The 14,565-nt window shown below is 46.7% G+C and overlaps 1 protein-coding gene across 5 annotated transcripts in view; it reads right to left on the minus strand.

Moving 5' to 3' along the window:
* Positions 1 to 232: 232 nt before the first annotated feature.
* The window catches only part of LOC142575859 (uncharacterized), a 408,749-nt gene continuing 394,416 nt past the window's right edge, over positions 233 to 14,565 (minus strand). For all 5 annotated transcript variants that reach the window (XM_075685564.1, XM_075685567.1, XM_075685565.1 and 2 more), the window contains 6 exons: positions 13,657 to 13,951; positions 12,284 to 12,355; positions 7,655 to 7,822; positions 6,375 to 6,726; positions 4,025 to 4,060; positions 233 to 3,899 (listed from right to left, as the gene is read on the minus strand). In XM_075685564.1, the coding sequence (XP_075541679.1) occupies positions 2,930 to 3,899; positions 4,025 to 4,060; positions 6,375 to 6,726; positions 7,655 to 7,822; positions 12,284 to 12,355; positions 13,657 to 13,951 (1,893 nt within the window). In that variant the 3' untranslated portion in view covers positions 233 to 2,929. The remainder of the gene's footprint in view (positions 3,900 to 4,024; positions 4,061 to 6,374; positions 6,727 to 7,654; positions 7,823 to 12,283; positions 12,356 to 13,656; positions 13,952 to 14,565) is intronic.

Below are 14,565 nucleotides of genomic sequence, written 5' to 3' on the forward strand. Positions count from 1 at the left end.
CCTCTCAAGTACCCATTCATGGTGAACGAAGGACCCCTAGTGACTCTGAAATGCCAATTACCGCACCCGTTTGTTTTCTTTGAACCTTAGGCGAGTGCTTTTGTTTCGACCTTGCACTACCCTTGCCTGACAAGCTTTCGTCAAACATTGGACTACCTGGGTTATGGAGATCCATTCACGTCGAGAGCATAGTGGTGAGAAGGCAAGTCCAAAAAAGACTCTAGAGGCTGAGTCTCTTCGCAACAGAGAGGAGGCTGGCCCCCTCATTGTTGTCATTTATTTTCTTGCTGTACACTAACTTTTTTTTTAAACACTTTGGATTTGGTGCACCACCAAAAGAAAAAAAAACAAAAAAACAAGGGAGGGAAAGCAGAGCGAGACATTTCATTTACATACACACACACAAAAGAAGCATTTCTTGGTGCGTAGCTTCGACGCATTTAGTAAAAATAAGGCAACTACACCAGCATCCATGCTTTCTCCCCTCTGTAGTTGCAATATATATATAGACAATTTTTTCATAAATACGTTGCGAGTTGGCCCACTTACACGAGACATGATGGATTCTTCGGATTTTTGGAAAGGGTCTAAAACATGCATTGTCCTCCCCTGCTGAGTTATTTTTCTCTTGAATCAGCATAGCTGTAGTTCACGAGCTCTTGCATTGTGTTCTGCAATGTTTTTATTTTCCAAAGGAGCACGCCAACTTGAGTTTGTATTTATTCTGACTGAAACCCAACTCAATATGAAACATGCCGAGCGTTGCATATAGAAATGGCTGCGATTCCAATATGGCCATCACATGAGGCATCAAACAGTAAGGTACGATAACCTCAGCCTGCGAAGTGTGGTCTAGTGCATGACCTTTTTGAGAACTAGAAAAAAAAAAGGAAACGAAAGATAACGAATTATACATTCTGCAACCTTGTGATACCAATAAGCTCCATTATTCCTGTTCAGAGAGAGAAATAAAGCATTACCGGAGATACAAAATGCCCACCTGTTTCCTTTTTTCAAACAGTATAAATATATGTACACCGCCAAAAGCTGTGCATTCCCACAAGCGACAAAACGTCACGAAGGGGAGACAGTAACAGATGCATTCCAGCAGATCCTTAGTTACTTTTTTTTGTCAAAAGTCTCGTAACATGAGCGAAAATTATAAAAAGCATGGCAAAGAATTTTCGCTACAGCCACCGCATACTCTGTGAGGAGGTAACAGTTCGCAATGCCAGATTCTCACTACTCGCATTATGAAATAATAAATATTTGCAAAAACAAAAAATTGCAAAAAGAAATTTGCTGAGGCATATACTACTCGGTGTACATTACTGGCCAACCACGTGTGAAAGCAGAAAATGAACTACAACGCACCACGTATTCACGATACGAGTGCATATCACAAATTTCAACACAAGCAAGAAAAAAATAGAAAGGGAAAAAAAATTGACTGCCACTTGGAGGCGACTAAGAAATTGACAATGTCCTGTTTGTATACAGCAAGCCTGTTGCGGCTGAGAAAAAGGGAGTCCCACCTTTTTATCTTTTTTTTTCCCCCAGCAGTTATTACATGATATTTACACGTACACACATGCGCATACTCGGCAAACAAACAAGCAAAAAACAAACAAAAAAACATGCTCCCCGATGTTTTTATGTACATTATGAACACGCAGAATGTACACACACGCACACGGTCGCAGAATTTTCGCACCTTTTGTCTTTTTCCACTCTCACATTTCCCCTCACTTCCACTACTGTAGGCAAACTATGGTACAAAAACGAGACACACACATGTACATACGCATGCACACAGTTTTTTTTTCCTCTTTTTAAAAACCTATGTACAAGCACGCACGCGCACATAACATTTACACTTTCCTCTTCTTTCACTTCCTCTTCCTCCTCTCATTTTTGACTTGACACACTGGCACCCTTCGCCATGGGGGCGAGAGGCAAATGGAAGTAAGTCCATGTGAAAGCTCAACGTGCCGCTCAGCAGCACAGTCATAAATGTTAAAAAAAAAATTAAGGAAAAAGAAAATGATGAGGAAAAGCGGAAGAAACATCACTATGGTTTTGCACATTCTCCACGGCCATCACACGATGTAGCGGGGGGAAGGGAGGAGGGCAGGATGGGTCAGGCACGGAGGCGGGCAAGGCCGTTGGTGTATTACACGAATAAATAAGAAAAGGACTGGCACTACCCTTGAACTCTTTCCACAGAACCACTAAATTCGTTGTACGAATAGCCGTCACATACCGTCAGATGACCCTCCATTCGTGTGTGTTTGATTTGGGAAGAGCGCATGAAAATGTATTTAACTGGAAAGCACACGACAACGATCTCACTAGTGGACAAGCAGTTGGTGCCCAGCTGTTCGTGAACGGCCCATGGAAATGATTTTCCCAGGATCACTGTTGCACTGCATGTACAGAACTGAAAGGTCAACTTAATCTCAGGTGGACCATTCAAAGGTGGTTCACACCAACGTAACACGGCGGCTTTCGTCTAGGCAGATTTATGTCCAGGAAAAGTGCTGCTGCCACGCCTGTTCATTTCAGTAGAGACTTCTCAGAGATTCTTGGCAAAAAGCCAGCAGCTAAGGTCACTGTTCTCGCCTGTCCTCCACGTACAATTGCGACCCTTTCAGTATTGGTCAAAAAAATATATAGTTGTCCATTAAAGCACACAACTGTGTCTTCATTTTTTAAACGACTCGTCTACCTTTCTTTCTTTCCCTTGCAAGTAAGCTAGGACAGTTCACTGGTTTAGACACAAGTGCTCTGGAAGAAACACACTGCCGTTTACAGGCAGCTGCCACTGCCCGCACTGCGGCTCCCGACCTTGCCCGCTCCTGCTTGCCCCGACAGGAGAAAAGCAATATTTCGTGTCCCCACCCGCCATTGAGGAGCCCCCCTGCCACCACTACCTTAGCTGCCCTTCTGCCTTGTGATTAGCCAGTTCTCTCCTCTCCTTGGCATAGAGTGCCATATCATGGTGCGCGCCGTGGTCCACGAGCGAGCCCATCTTGTGGTTGAGAGAGGATAGTCCGTGCGGGGGTGGCCCACTGTTGGGTCCCCCTGCGCCCCCTCCGCTGCCGCAGGGGATGAGCGGAGGCGGCACGGCACCCTCGGGGCGGGACCCCGGGGGTGCGGCCGAGGTGGGCCCGTTCTTGGCACTAGCCCGGCTGGATGCTGCCAGCCCTGCAAGGCCCCCGAGGTAGGGGCTCGGGGGACCCAGCTGTGAGAAGAGGCTAGAGAAGGCTGCTGGGTCTGCGGACCTTAGGGGAGGGGCGGCCAGCTTGCTCTGCAGCTCTCGCTCCAGTGCCATTCGATCCAGCTCCGAGATGTCGCGGAATCGGTCATGGAAGGCGACCATGGGATTGAGTAGGCGGTAACGCTCCCGGTCGAGTTCACTGCGGGTGGCTGTGTGGTGAAAATCGAGCAATGTTCGGTAAGGGTCACTACCGGGCCCACCCAGCGGCGGGGCCGCGGCTGCAGCCGCAACGTTCCAGAAGGCAGCCCTCTCCGCGGCACCCAGATTGAGGAAGTGGGCATTCCTGAAGTCGTCCGAAGGCGGAACGGGTGGTGCAGCGGCGGGTGGAGGTGCCGGCCGCTTCCGTTCGGGCTCGTCGGGTTCGCGCCGCTCTTCTTTTACCCTCACTTCGACTTTGGGAGGTGCTGGTGGTTCGTAGGGACCCTCGACCTTGGGAGCTCGGGCGGGCGACCGCGTTGGGGGTTCCCGAAGGCTCCACTCTGTTGGGCGTGAGTGAGGCTCTCGGTCTCGGATGAGTTGGTGGTGGCTGTTACTCGTTGCTCGTGCGTCCATGTAGTCCCCGTTTCGTAGAATTCCTTCCGATAGATTGTGGTGCAAGTGTAGCCGGTTCTCCCGATCCCTGCAGGATACAATGCAAGAGGCATGGCCAGTCAGTTATTGCGCTTCTGAGGGCATGGAACATTCAAAAAGAGATATTAGCGATATAGATTGAGACAAAATACAAGTAACCGAAAAGTAATTTACCTTTCTCGTTGTCTTTCTTCCTGGGCCTTCTTTTCCCTATAGAGAGACAAAAAAACATCAGTTGTGCTCTAAGCACCGACAAGAAATGACCATTCCCAGCTAAAGAATCAGTATCATCAAACAGGTTTCTTTCACAATCCTGATTAAAATATGGCCTAAATCTTGTATAAGAACTATAGAAATGAGTCATGTTAACGTCATCTTTTACAATTAAAAGAATAATGAGGCAACATTAATCAGAGTGCTTAGTTTTCCTGGCATCAACAATTACTGAGCATAGCACATATTTTTCTGTGGTAGCCTGCAATGAGAGCATAGCTGTGTTAAGTATCGCATTTCCTGCACAATGGATCTCTTATTTGCATGAACTGTTATCATGGAATGTAAGCCATACACGATAGTGAAAAGTGCAGGTGATGCTGAATTATGGAGTGATCACTCTTGACACCACTATTAGCAGGCGCCGTTTGGCTGACCAGTGGAAAGGGGCATGGAAAAAGAAATTTATGTACGAGTACAGTTCTTGTCACAGTGAGTTCAATGATCCGTGCAGTTGCTTTTACATTGGCAGGACAGGTAACAGAAACACCATTACATAAAACAACAAACATTTCTAATTAATACAGTGAGCCACAATGCTAGACATTACATTGCACGCGAAAGTGAAATCAACTTCAACAGCGATCATTCTGGAACACGGCCCCAGTGATTCTGAGGACCAGGAAACACATCATTATTAGGGGTGTGCGAATAGTCGAATGTCCTCTTTCGAATTGACCAGTGCATGTTCGAATAATTCAGTTCACACATCAAATATCTACTATTGAATTTTTACAACATTCAGTTTTTTTTCAATTTTCAGTGAAATACACAGTCATCGTCGGTGCCTTGATGTGTACAACACTCCCACGATGTGCGATCTCTATCAGTGCAAGGTTCATTCAGGTCAACGGGACCAAATGAAACAAATAAGGCTATGCAAACAGAGGAAACGACGAAAGCCGCGTGTATGGAAATCCTGAAAGCACATGCAAAGATCAGACAGATTAACCACCGTAAAGCACACTTGTCGTATCGGATACACATGTTCAGCGTTCATGTATGCAGATTTGAGCAGTTTGATACTTCCTGCCGAGCATACTTAAGTATACAGACGAAATCGGGACTCGTGCTCGCAGTAGTCGCCAGCTGGTCACCCGTGAACCCGAATGCCGCATCAACAGTCGTCAATCTCACCCATGCAAGTGATCTCATGAGCCATCACTGATGAGCCACTTGTAGGAACATACTGGTGACAAGCTCTCCACGATGGCTTGCAGCCCGTTATCGCATCAGCTGGCAGTGAATTTTTGACATGGCCACACTCTCCCGTTAGGAAGTGTGTGGCCCATTAGGCCTAATCGGAGCTGCATTGTCGATTGTCGGCGACTAAAGCTGCAGTTTCATAATGAATCAGTGCAGATCTATTCGCAGCAGTCGCAAGACAATTAGAAAGCTGACAAACTAGCTCGCCAATGAAAATGAGTGTATGGTATGACCGATAATCACAGCCGCCACCTTTGCAAAATACTGTACGGTGGCCCCTTGTTTCAAACACCATTCGTAGGCACACATCAGTTTATTTTTGTAGCTTCAAGTATCCCATCACAAGACTAGCTTTGGATTTACATGGCAGGCTCAAAGATGTAATGCGACTGGAGCGCTGACTCCCGCCTGCAGACGCATTCACACGGACGACAGAGGGATGTGGGTGGAAAAAAGGGGGTCATGTCGTGGAAACTTGCCGTGGGTTTTCGATTTAGGAACCTATGACGGGCAGCAAATGATGCCAACACCGAAAGTGAAAAGGCAACTGCCCGTTAACGTCGGCGCCAACCTCAGTCGACCAGTGCGTCACCGATGACATCGCAGAGTATTGCCGAGTCATGTAATGTGGAGTCCCCGGTTTTGTTTTTCACATAGTGAGGTGACAATAACTCAAACAAACAACGTCCCATAAAGACAGTAAAACCCTACTGTTTTTTGGGATAACACTGAAAAGCAAAACTTTCTTAGGCAATAGAAGATTGCCATTAAGCAAAGTATGGCCCACTAGTAAAATGAAACTGAAAATCTGTTTAGTATTCAGGAGAACATAACTGCTCTATTTCTTCAGCTTCAGAGGGAAATAAAGCACTTGATAAATATTTGCGTGGAGCAGCAAAAGAGGAATGCACTGTTGGGCTAGTTTGGCTTGACACATCGCTATTTCCCAGTGCAAAGACGTGACAAGAGGCGAGACAGGACAGCGCATTCCTGTCGTTGCCCCAGAAAACAGCACTATGCAGAACAGAGGACGGATGACGCATACCTCTCAATCTCCTTAGCCTTCTCGAGAGCTGCGGCTGCCTCGCGCTCCTTGCGCTCCTTGTCAGCAGCAGCGGCGGCAGCAGCAGCAGCCTCGAGCCTGCGTTGCTTCTCCCCTTCGTGCTGTTGCTGCTCTAGACGCTCGCGGTCAGCCTCAGCCTTGAGGCCTCCCCAGGCACCACCCCCTGCGCCGGGTTGGCCTCCACCCCCTGCTTGGGGCGGAGGAGCGGCCCCACCGAGAGGGCCGAAAGGTGCTCCACGGTGCAGGCGTGCCCAGGGGTCCTGGCCCAAGCAGCCGGCTCCCAGGTCGCCCCGACTCGCAAAGAGACTGGCTGCCGAATTTGCTGACAAACCAGCTGGAAATCCAAGTAAAACAACACTCACAAAAGGTCTCTCTCAAAAACTCCACTTTCAGAAAAAGTGATGCTCTGGGCTGGAACAATAATCAATCTAATTAAACTAGAGACACAAAGAAAAACACATAATCTGGGATGTCTGGCACACATAGAGCAAAATTATATTGCATTACCAAACAAGACATAGCGAGCCACGGGTTTTATGTACACCTTGTCTGAATTCTAGCAAACAGTGTCTGCACTTTGCATTACGTTCGCTTGTTAACTACTAACAAATTCTATATTTTTATAAGTATTGCGAGCTACGTGAAATGTATACGTGTCATTCTCATATGAAATGCTATCTTTGACTACTGCTTTTGTTTGTTCATGCTATATTATGCTGCTTGTGCAAGTTTATGTTGTAATAATCTGTGGTCCAATCTAACTAATTTCATCTCTTTAAAGCCTGAGTTACTACTTGCCTTTGGACTGTCTCTAACACGATAAAGAAACAGACTGCAAGACAGGGGAAAAGAACTATGTAAGCACAGTCTACAAACCCAAGTCAACGCCATGCTGCAGCAGGCCTGAACGCCAAACATGGCAGTTTCAGATTCTGTACTTTCTAGACTGCAACGATGACACCTAGGGACTCAAACCTACGACATCATGCTCAGAAGAAATGGGCCACGAGAGTGCCCCGAGTTGACATGTCAAAAATAATGTCAAATATAAGAAGGCTACTACTGCCGATTATGAGAACAAAAAACTGTAAGATGTGCTTTTATTCTCTCTCTCTCTCTATGTTTTTTTTCATGCTGACAATACAGAGTGACAACACGCCGTTTCAGAGACCACACTTTGGGCACAACTTACGGTAGCCCTGCAGACGCAGCTTGAAGGCGCCTATAAGTTCTGTCGACACGAAATGCGTAGAACAACTCACCAAGGCCTCCGAGCGTGCCATAAGCATTTCCAGCGGGTGCGCCAACAAATCCAGGGAAACCGGGCCTTGCAAAGGGGGACATGCCAGGAGGAGGAAGCACTCGTGATGCCGTTGACCGGCTGAGAGAACTGCTCGATGTGGATACTGGCATTCGACTCATGCTTGCGGCTGAAACAATTACAACACGGAGTTGCGAGTGAGGGCACAATGCCTGACAATAAACCGAAGCATTTGCAGTGGTGGAACAGCCATTTGACCTTTCGGTGCGGGTCCTGGTGCAGGCTTTAAAAGCCAACCTGGCGCAGCGACAAGCACTTCTGGCGCATTGTCCAACATAAATCTACATACCAAACACAGTCTCAATTATAACTGAAACAATCAATAAAAATGTATAAAGAAGCCAGCTGTATGAGAATCAATGAGGCACTTGGACTAAAAATTACCAAACTACAGTCGAACCCGACTATATCAAATCCATTTACATAGAATTATTCTTTATATAGAACAATTTCTGAACACTGTATGGTTACGATAGGTATATATAGGAAAAGTTACGCTTACATTGAACGAAAATAGCAGCGATTCCCGATATATCGAACGTCAAGCGGTGGAAAACTACCCCCAAAAGTTGGCTTTCCCTCGTGGTGGCGGGGGAACCCAGCGGCGCGGCTCCATCAAACCACTCTCCCTACCGTGACCGCGTTGCGTCGAGAGAGCCGTCAATGCCCCCTGCAAAAAATGATCCTGGCCGGCTCGCAGCACTTGCTCAGACAGCCAATCAGAAGCTCTTGTGCCCCTGTCGTGCAAGATGGCGCAAGTACGAATTGTCTCACTGGTTTTCAGGTTCATTGTGTTTCTGCATTGTGGGCTTTCTGTCGCAGTGTTGCAGTGATGAAGCGGCAGAATTCACCTTTCGCCGTGAAGCTTGATATTATAAATCGGGTCGAACGCGGTGAGAAGTCGGATTCCCCGTAGCGTGCAAGATTCCGAGCAGCACTCTCAGCATGATCTTGAAGAATAAGGGGGAGATTAGGGCTAAAGTGTACAAACTCACAACCCGGTGCCCGTGGCACCCGGCGCGTATGCACGGTCGTGTACAAATGGTCCATCCAAAATTGTTTCAGGCGTGCCGGCTTCTGCGTGCCCGGTGATGACTCATCTCTGATGAGTGCGACGAAGCCGCTGCTGGTGTTGCTGAAGTTTGGACCGAGCCGTCAGAATCTCTGGAAGGCGTTGACGAATCAACGGTCGACGAGCTTGTGAGTGCAGATGATGCTGTCGCGACCACAGGTGAGCCCGAAAATGAAGACTACATTGCCCAAATCATACAGAGCCCAAGTGAAAGTGGGCACAATGAGGAAAGTAATGATGGTCTTTTGCCCACGTCTTCCAAGGTGATTGGTGCACTCACACTAGTCCGGTGCTTTCGCGCAAATGCGGAAGATGGCGGCCTCAGCTGCTCAGACTCCTTAGACAATGTGGAGAAGTGCGTGCATCGCAGGCAGCGAAACTGCCCAAGCAGAAGAAAATACAGGACTATTTCATGCGAAGGTGAGCTAGTTTCATCAATAAAGTGGTTTTATAAATTGTATGTGCTTTTATGACATCCAATTCCTTAGCAAGCTTATGTCAAATTATGCTCTATATTGAACTGATAGGCGTTTCCTTGCGAGTTTGGTATAGCCGGGTTCGACTGTATTTTCATTTACTGAACAGAATAGTGCGTATATTGCACTATAATGCCCCTTCTACAAGGCACTCGGCATTCTGCCCGCTTCAAGCCAGCAAGTAAAAAAAAAATTTTCGCACATATATATATGTACATAAAGCACGTCAACAAGACAAGAGCCTAGGATGTGTGCGACTAAAGAAAAGCTACAGTAAAGGTGTCCAAGGGCTTCTAATGTACACAATCTTTCCCTCACAAGTGTGCCCTGGAACGCGTGAAAGTCGAATAAATTATAACCATGGAATCTGCTCTTCCAATTGTGCAGGGTTGCAAAGGCTCCCAGTGATAAACAAATTATATCTCAGAGGTTGCGTACACCCGTGTTGTACTATAGATTTAAAGTGGCATCGATAACAACTATGCTAAATAATGTGGGACCTGACACTGTCCTTCCAAGGCTTTCTTTTTGATCCAACATCCTGCTTGAGCAAGCTCCTTGACTCGTGAATACTGAACTGCAGCACCAATGGCACAAGCGAAAAGAGCACACTGTGGCAGCACATTGGAAAATCAGCCGTAGGAAAGTGCAACAATAGTGTGAGAACAGTGACTGGAGGACCGATACCATCTCCTATATCTACTCTCATGGGCTTTCACTTGGTGTCGTGGCAGTGGCTTGGCGCAGGATGACGACACCAACATCGTGCACCAGGTTTTGGCTTCAGTTTCACCACAGACTGTAGGTGGCATCAACGGAATGAGGCTCTTATTTTTATGCTGTATTTGGTGCAGGCTTGGTACAATTTGCCAATAAAATTAAATTTTGGAGCAGGACGGCGCAAATGAGCACTCTTGCCACTATTGGCACAGCTGTTCTAGCACGGCATTTCACTATCACGAGTAAAAAGTTTACAAACAGAAGAAGTAAAAAGAAAAATGATCCCAAGCAATTTGAAGATCTATGTTAATGAGATGCATTTATGCACAGTTCATGGGATCTAATGTTATACAATGTTCTGGTTTGTGTGCACTTCCCTTCCGCAGTTAGGACTCGCTAAGAGGCCATCAGCAGCCTCTAAGCACTTGGCTTTATTTATAGCATGACTGCGGTGCGAAGACTACAAACGTTGTCTGTAGGAGAACACGTAAAGGCATCTCGTGCACAATGCAAGGCAAACAGCACAATGAGAATGAGGAGGTATCCCCACACCCGTTCATGGCACTAAACTAGATGCATCAGCTGCTGTGTATGAGATAGAACAAGGGAGAATGCATGACGTCCCTCTCTAACACCTGCTGACAAGTGGTTTTAAGGGCGCAAAGTGAGCAGTTGCGATTCAGGGAGCATCAAACATCCCCTGGAGCATAAAGCACAATATATAAGCGTGGAGAGAACAAGGAAACACTTTTATGCACTGCATGCCACTTGAGTAGGCCAAGGCGGCACAACGTCGCATAGCAGCTCAAAGTACCGGCTGCCACAGGAAAGCATGGGAAAACTGGCAAGCTCACACTTTTATAAGTTGTTGCTACGCGATGCAACGCACGCTCCGAGTGTTTCTAAGCCGGTGTGGACTGTTTAAATGCCTTTCCAGAAACTTCGCAACGCTAGTTTCGCGCCAAGAAAAAGACTTAGTTTACGAGAAAACTGCATCTGAAGGGTCTGTATACCTTTTTCGACATTCAAATCTCCCGCCACCCAACTTGGGGAGTGACGACGTTGCATATGCAATCACCGCCCTATGCTGCCGTCAGTGAGTAAAACGGCGCCCGACAGATGGCGGCACTGAGCCAAAACGGAGTGGCAGATTCGCCGCTGCAGCTGCTTTTCGATCAAGTGGCGTAGACCATTTAGGCATCCCGCGACATCACATGGAAGTTGAATTCTCTGCTACTCGCAGTTTGTGCGAGTTTCGCGAGCCAGCAAGACAACTGCAGCACTACGCGATCAGGAAAGTACTGAAACGCGAAAGCATGGGCGGCGCAGAGTCGAGTGAAAAGGAAACCTCTCGACCGCCCGCATCATTGTCAACAGTAATTTCAATGAGTAATTTTTTTCTAAACATGAAATGGTACTGGACTAATAGAATTTTATTTGATCTTACAATACGAAGATGTTTTTTGCAATGAGTAGTTGAGTACTAGTGACAGAATTTAACTGAGGAGTGCTTTCGTCATCGAGCAAGTGCTTGAATGTCCCGGGAGAGCCTCTAATCATGTCCTGCATTTACCTCGTTTTCTCAATTATGAAGGCTCTGTTCGCGATAGCACTGATGCCTTAGAGATTCTCGAGCACTAATCTATCACTTTAGCTTTCCTTAGTATTTGCCTTTAGTGTCCCTTTAAAGCACTAACTTGTATGACAGAAGGCGATTTAATGTTCCGATTCTATTGAACTCTGCACGTGTGCTATATCTTATCGGTTAGAGCAGTAGGCTGCTGCACTGGGGGAACCAAGTTAAAAACCTACAATGAGACACATTCCATATTTTTGAGGCTGTGAATGGGCTCGGCTACCCAGCTGGATATATACGAGGAGAAACTGGGTATCGATTCTAATAATGCTGCACATCGAAAGCAATAGAAGCCAGAGCTGCCATCACTCGAGCGACTACTATGTGGCACAATATTAACACAAACCTGAATACGTAAGGTGTTGGCAGCCTTTAACTATGCCTGCCATATGAATATCTTCTTCAATGGCCTTTTCTGAATGAATTGTGTTCTTCTGAACTCAATAAGACTGACGTGCTTGGACCTTGCTCGTATGTATTCAAAACACTGAAGTAACATTTCAGACATTCAAAATCAAGCAAAAATTTCTAACTAACAGATTTTAAATCATATTCAGCCAACTGGCCGGCACTGTTTGAAGGCTTAACTATTCTTGAATATGTTTGTAAGCAGCAGTTGAAATAGTGGCTGCCTAACAAAGGAACATCACAAAACGACACACTTACCTATGTGACCGGGGCTAGGCGCGAGAAAATTGCCATGGGGTGACGCTTCGAAGGGTGCCCTAGGATGGCCAGCTGCAAATATGTTTTTCAGGTTTTATGCGTGCAATCTGTACAGAATACATGGTTTGAAAACAGTCTACCTAACTGTAACAGAGAAAGCAGCGGAGACAGTAATGCATTAAGGATTCAATTTTATTGATGAGCCGTTGAAAAAAACACGAATACTGCATTGCTTTCGCCAATGTGAAGAGAAACAATTCTCCTTGCGCATACTCCCATACATGTGTGGAGTCATCAAGAGGCTTTTGATTTCAAATGTGATTTCTTCTTCACAGACAATCAAAATTGACTGTGCAACTGCTGAACTGGTTCACAGTCTTGGATCATAAACCAAAGTTTGGCTTAACATCACTGCCTACTAAAGCGTGGTCTTGCCAGAAGACATGCGGTACAACTGTAACTAAATATTAACCAATGAAAGCTTGCTCTTTCTAACCAGAAGAGCTTTTTTTTGTTGTTGAACGCCTAGACTCTCTGGTGGCAACCACAAGGAGCACACTCCTGATGCTATGTTGCTTGGTGTCAATGTATTCATTTCTCATACAGCAACAATCACAACAGAATTATAAGACCAACCGGCATGTCTTAAGGTTGGTAACGACCCAAGACACATATTGCCTGGTAATACGGTGCAGTTACTATGCAGCATAAAACGCTTGCTGCAACGCCGGGTGATGCCACACTGCAATTGCACTGGGAATGCATTTCGTGTGCTCTTTGGTTTTTGGCTCCCTATAGGCACTACACTGCATATTTTAAAGACTGCCAGTGACAACAAAAATTTATACCAAGATCACTTGTTTATTGTTGCTTCTTTTTTATGACTGCTACATGCCATGAGGAGTGGGCAAGGGTGGTACAGCTCCCCAAGTTTTTAATAATCTCACGGGAGTGTCAAACAACACGACAGTCAGCACTGTGTCACAGAGCGCCCCTGTGAAATTAACGAGCTGAAGCGCGTGTGCGCGCAGCATCCCCTTGGACGAGAACCGTCGGATAGTCTAATCCGTTCACTCTGACACAGTTCCCCAGACAAAACCCCTGCCCAACGTGTTGGCCAGCACTCCCCCGTGAGACCATTAAAGACTTGCTCAGCTGTACTGCATATCATTGCCTTCCAGCTCTCTTTCCAGTACTGTAGTTTTGCACTTGCCCTTCTCTCTGTGCAAGCCAGCATCGCTTCTTTAAAATCTAGGTTCAGGTTTACAATTGCCTTGTGCAGTTCGGTTCGGTCTGCTGAGGGGTGCATAGGTGCCAAGTGGGGGAAGGACAGCTGCTTACTGAAAAAAAAAAACAGGCAAAAGCAAATTTACCTCCGGCTGGCCCCAGCAATGCAGATGGAAAGGCGCTGAGGTCATGCGGCCTTGGCAGAGACGAGTACAGGTGATGGTTCTGCGCCCTCAGAAGGTCACCCTTGGCAGACATAGAGGCAGAGGAGGGAGCGGGGCCGGACGGCGCTGACGCACCAGGCCCAACAGTGGAGGGGCCACTTTTGTGGGAGGCAGGCTCTGAGGATGACTGCTGCTGTTGCTGCTGCTGCTGTTTCTGCTGGTGGTTGTAGATCTCCCAGGCGATGCGGACATGCATGGCGCACCACCGACCGGACTTCTGTGCGACCAGACAGATGGAAGCCAGCAAAATGAGTGAGAAGAAGAAGACGGGTTTCGAGTTGCAGTAACATTTTGCCGTTGTGGCTTCATTATTGAAGAGATGTGCCAGCTAGAGCACACCCTCTTAAATCACATTAATGGAGAAGAAATTCACAAAATAGAGAGATGATAAGGTATTTGTGGCATTGTCAGCTTGGTGTACAGCTTTGGCCCTTGAAGTAGAGCATTCCAGGTTAGACAACTAAGAGCTAGTGAAAGCTCGGACGTGCTTTACGGGCCTGGGGCTGTATTCTGAAACAATCCACTTCGGCAATACTATCACCTCTACGATAGTTCGCCGTCAGGCACGCACTGATTGGCTGTGTTAGCAAAATCGGATGAGTGACTGCCAAGGCGATAGTATCAACGAAGTGGAACATTTCAGAATACAGCCCCTGTAGTGTAGCTATGTTTGTGCCACTAAGAGTTTCTTCTATGTGTGCAGCCCCCACCCTCCCCCCATTGTGCAGTTCCTACAATACAAATAATATACCATTATAGCAACCAAATGACACCAACCGACTCCAGCACAAGCATGCAGCCTATGCCTGGTTGCCAGCGTACTCTATCAGA

This window comes from Dermacentor variabilis, chromosome 3 (assembly GCF_050947875.1).
Source record: "Dermacentor variabilis isolate Ectoservices chromosome 3, ASM5094787v1, whole genome shotgun sequence".
NCBI classification, from domain to species: domain Eukaryota; kingdom Metazoa; phylum Arthropoda; class Arachnida; order Ixodida; family Ixodidae; genus Dermacentor; species Dermacentor variabilis.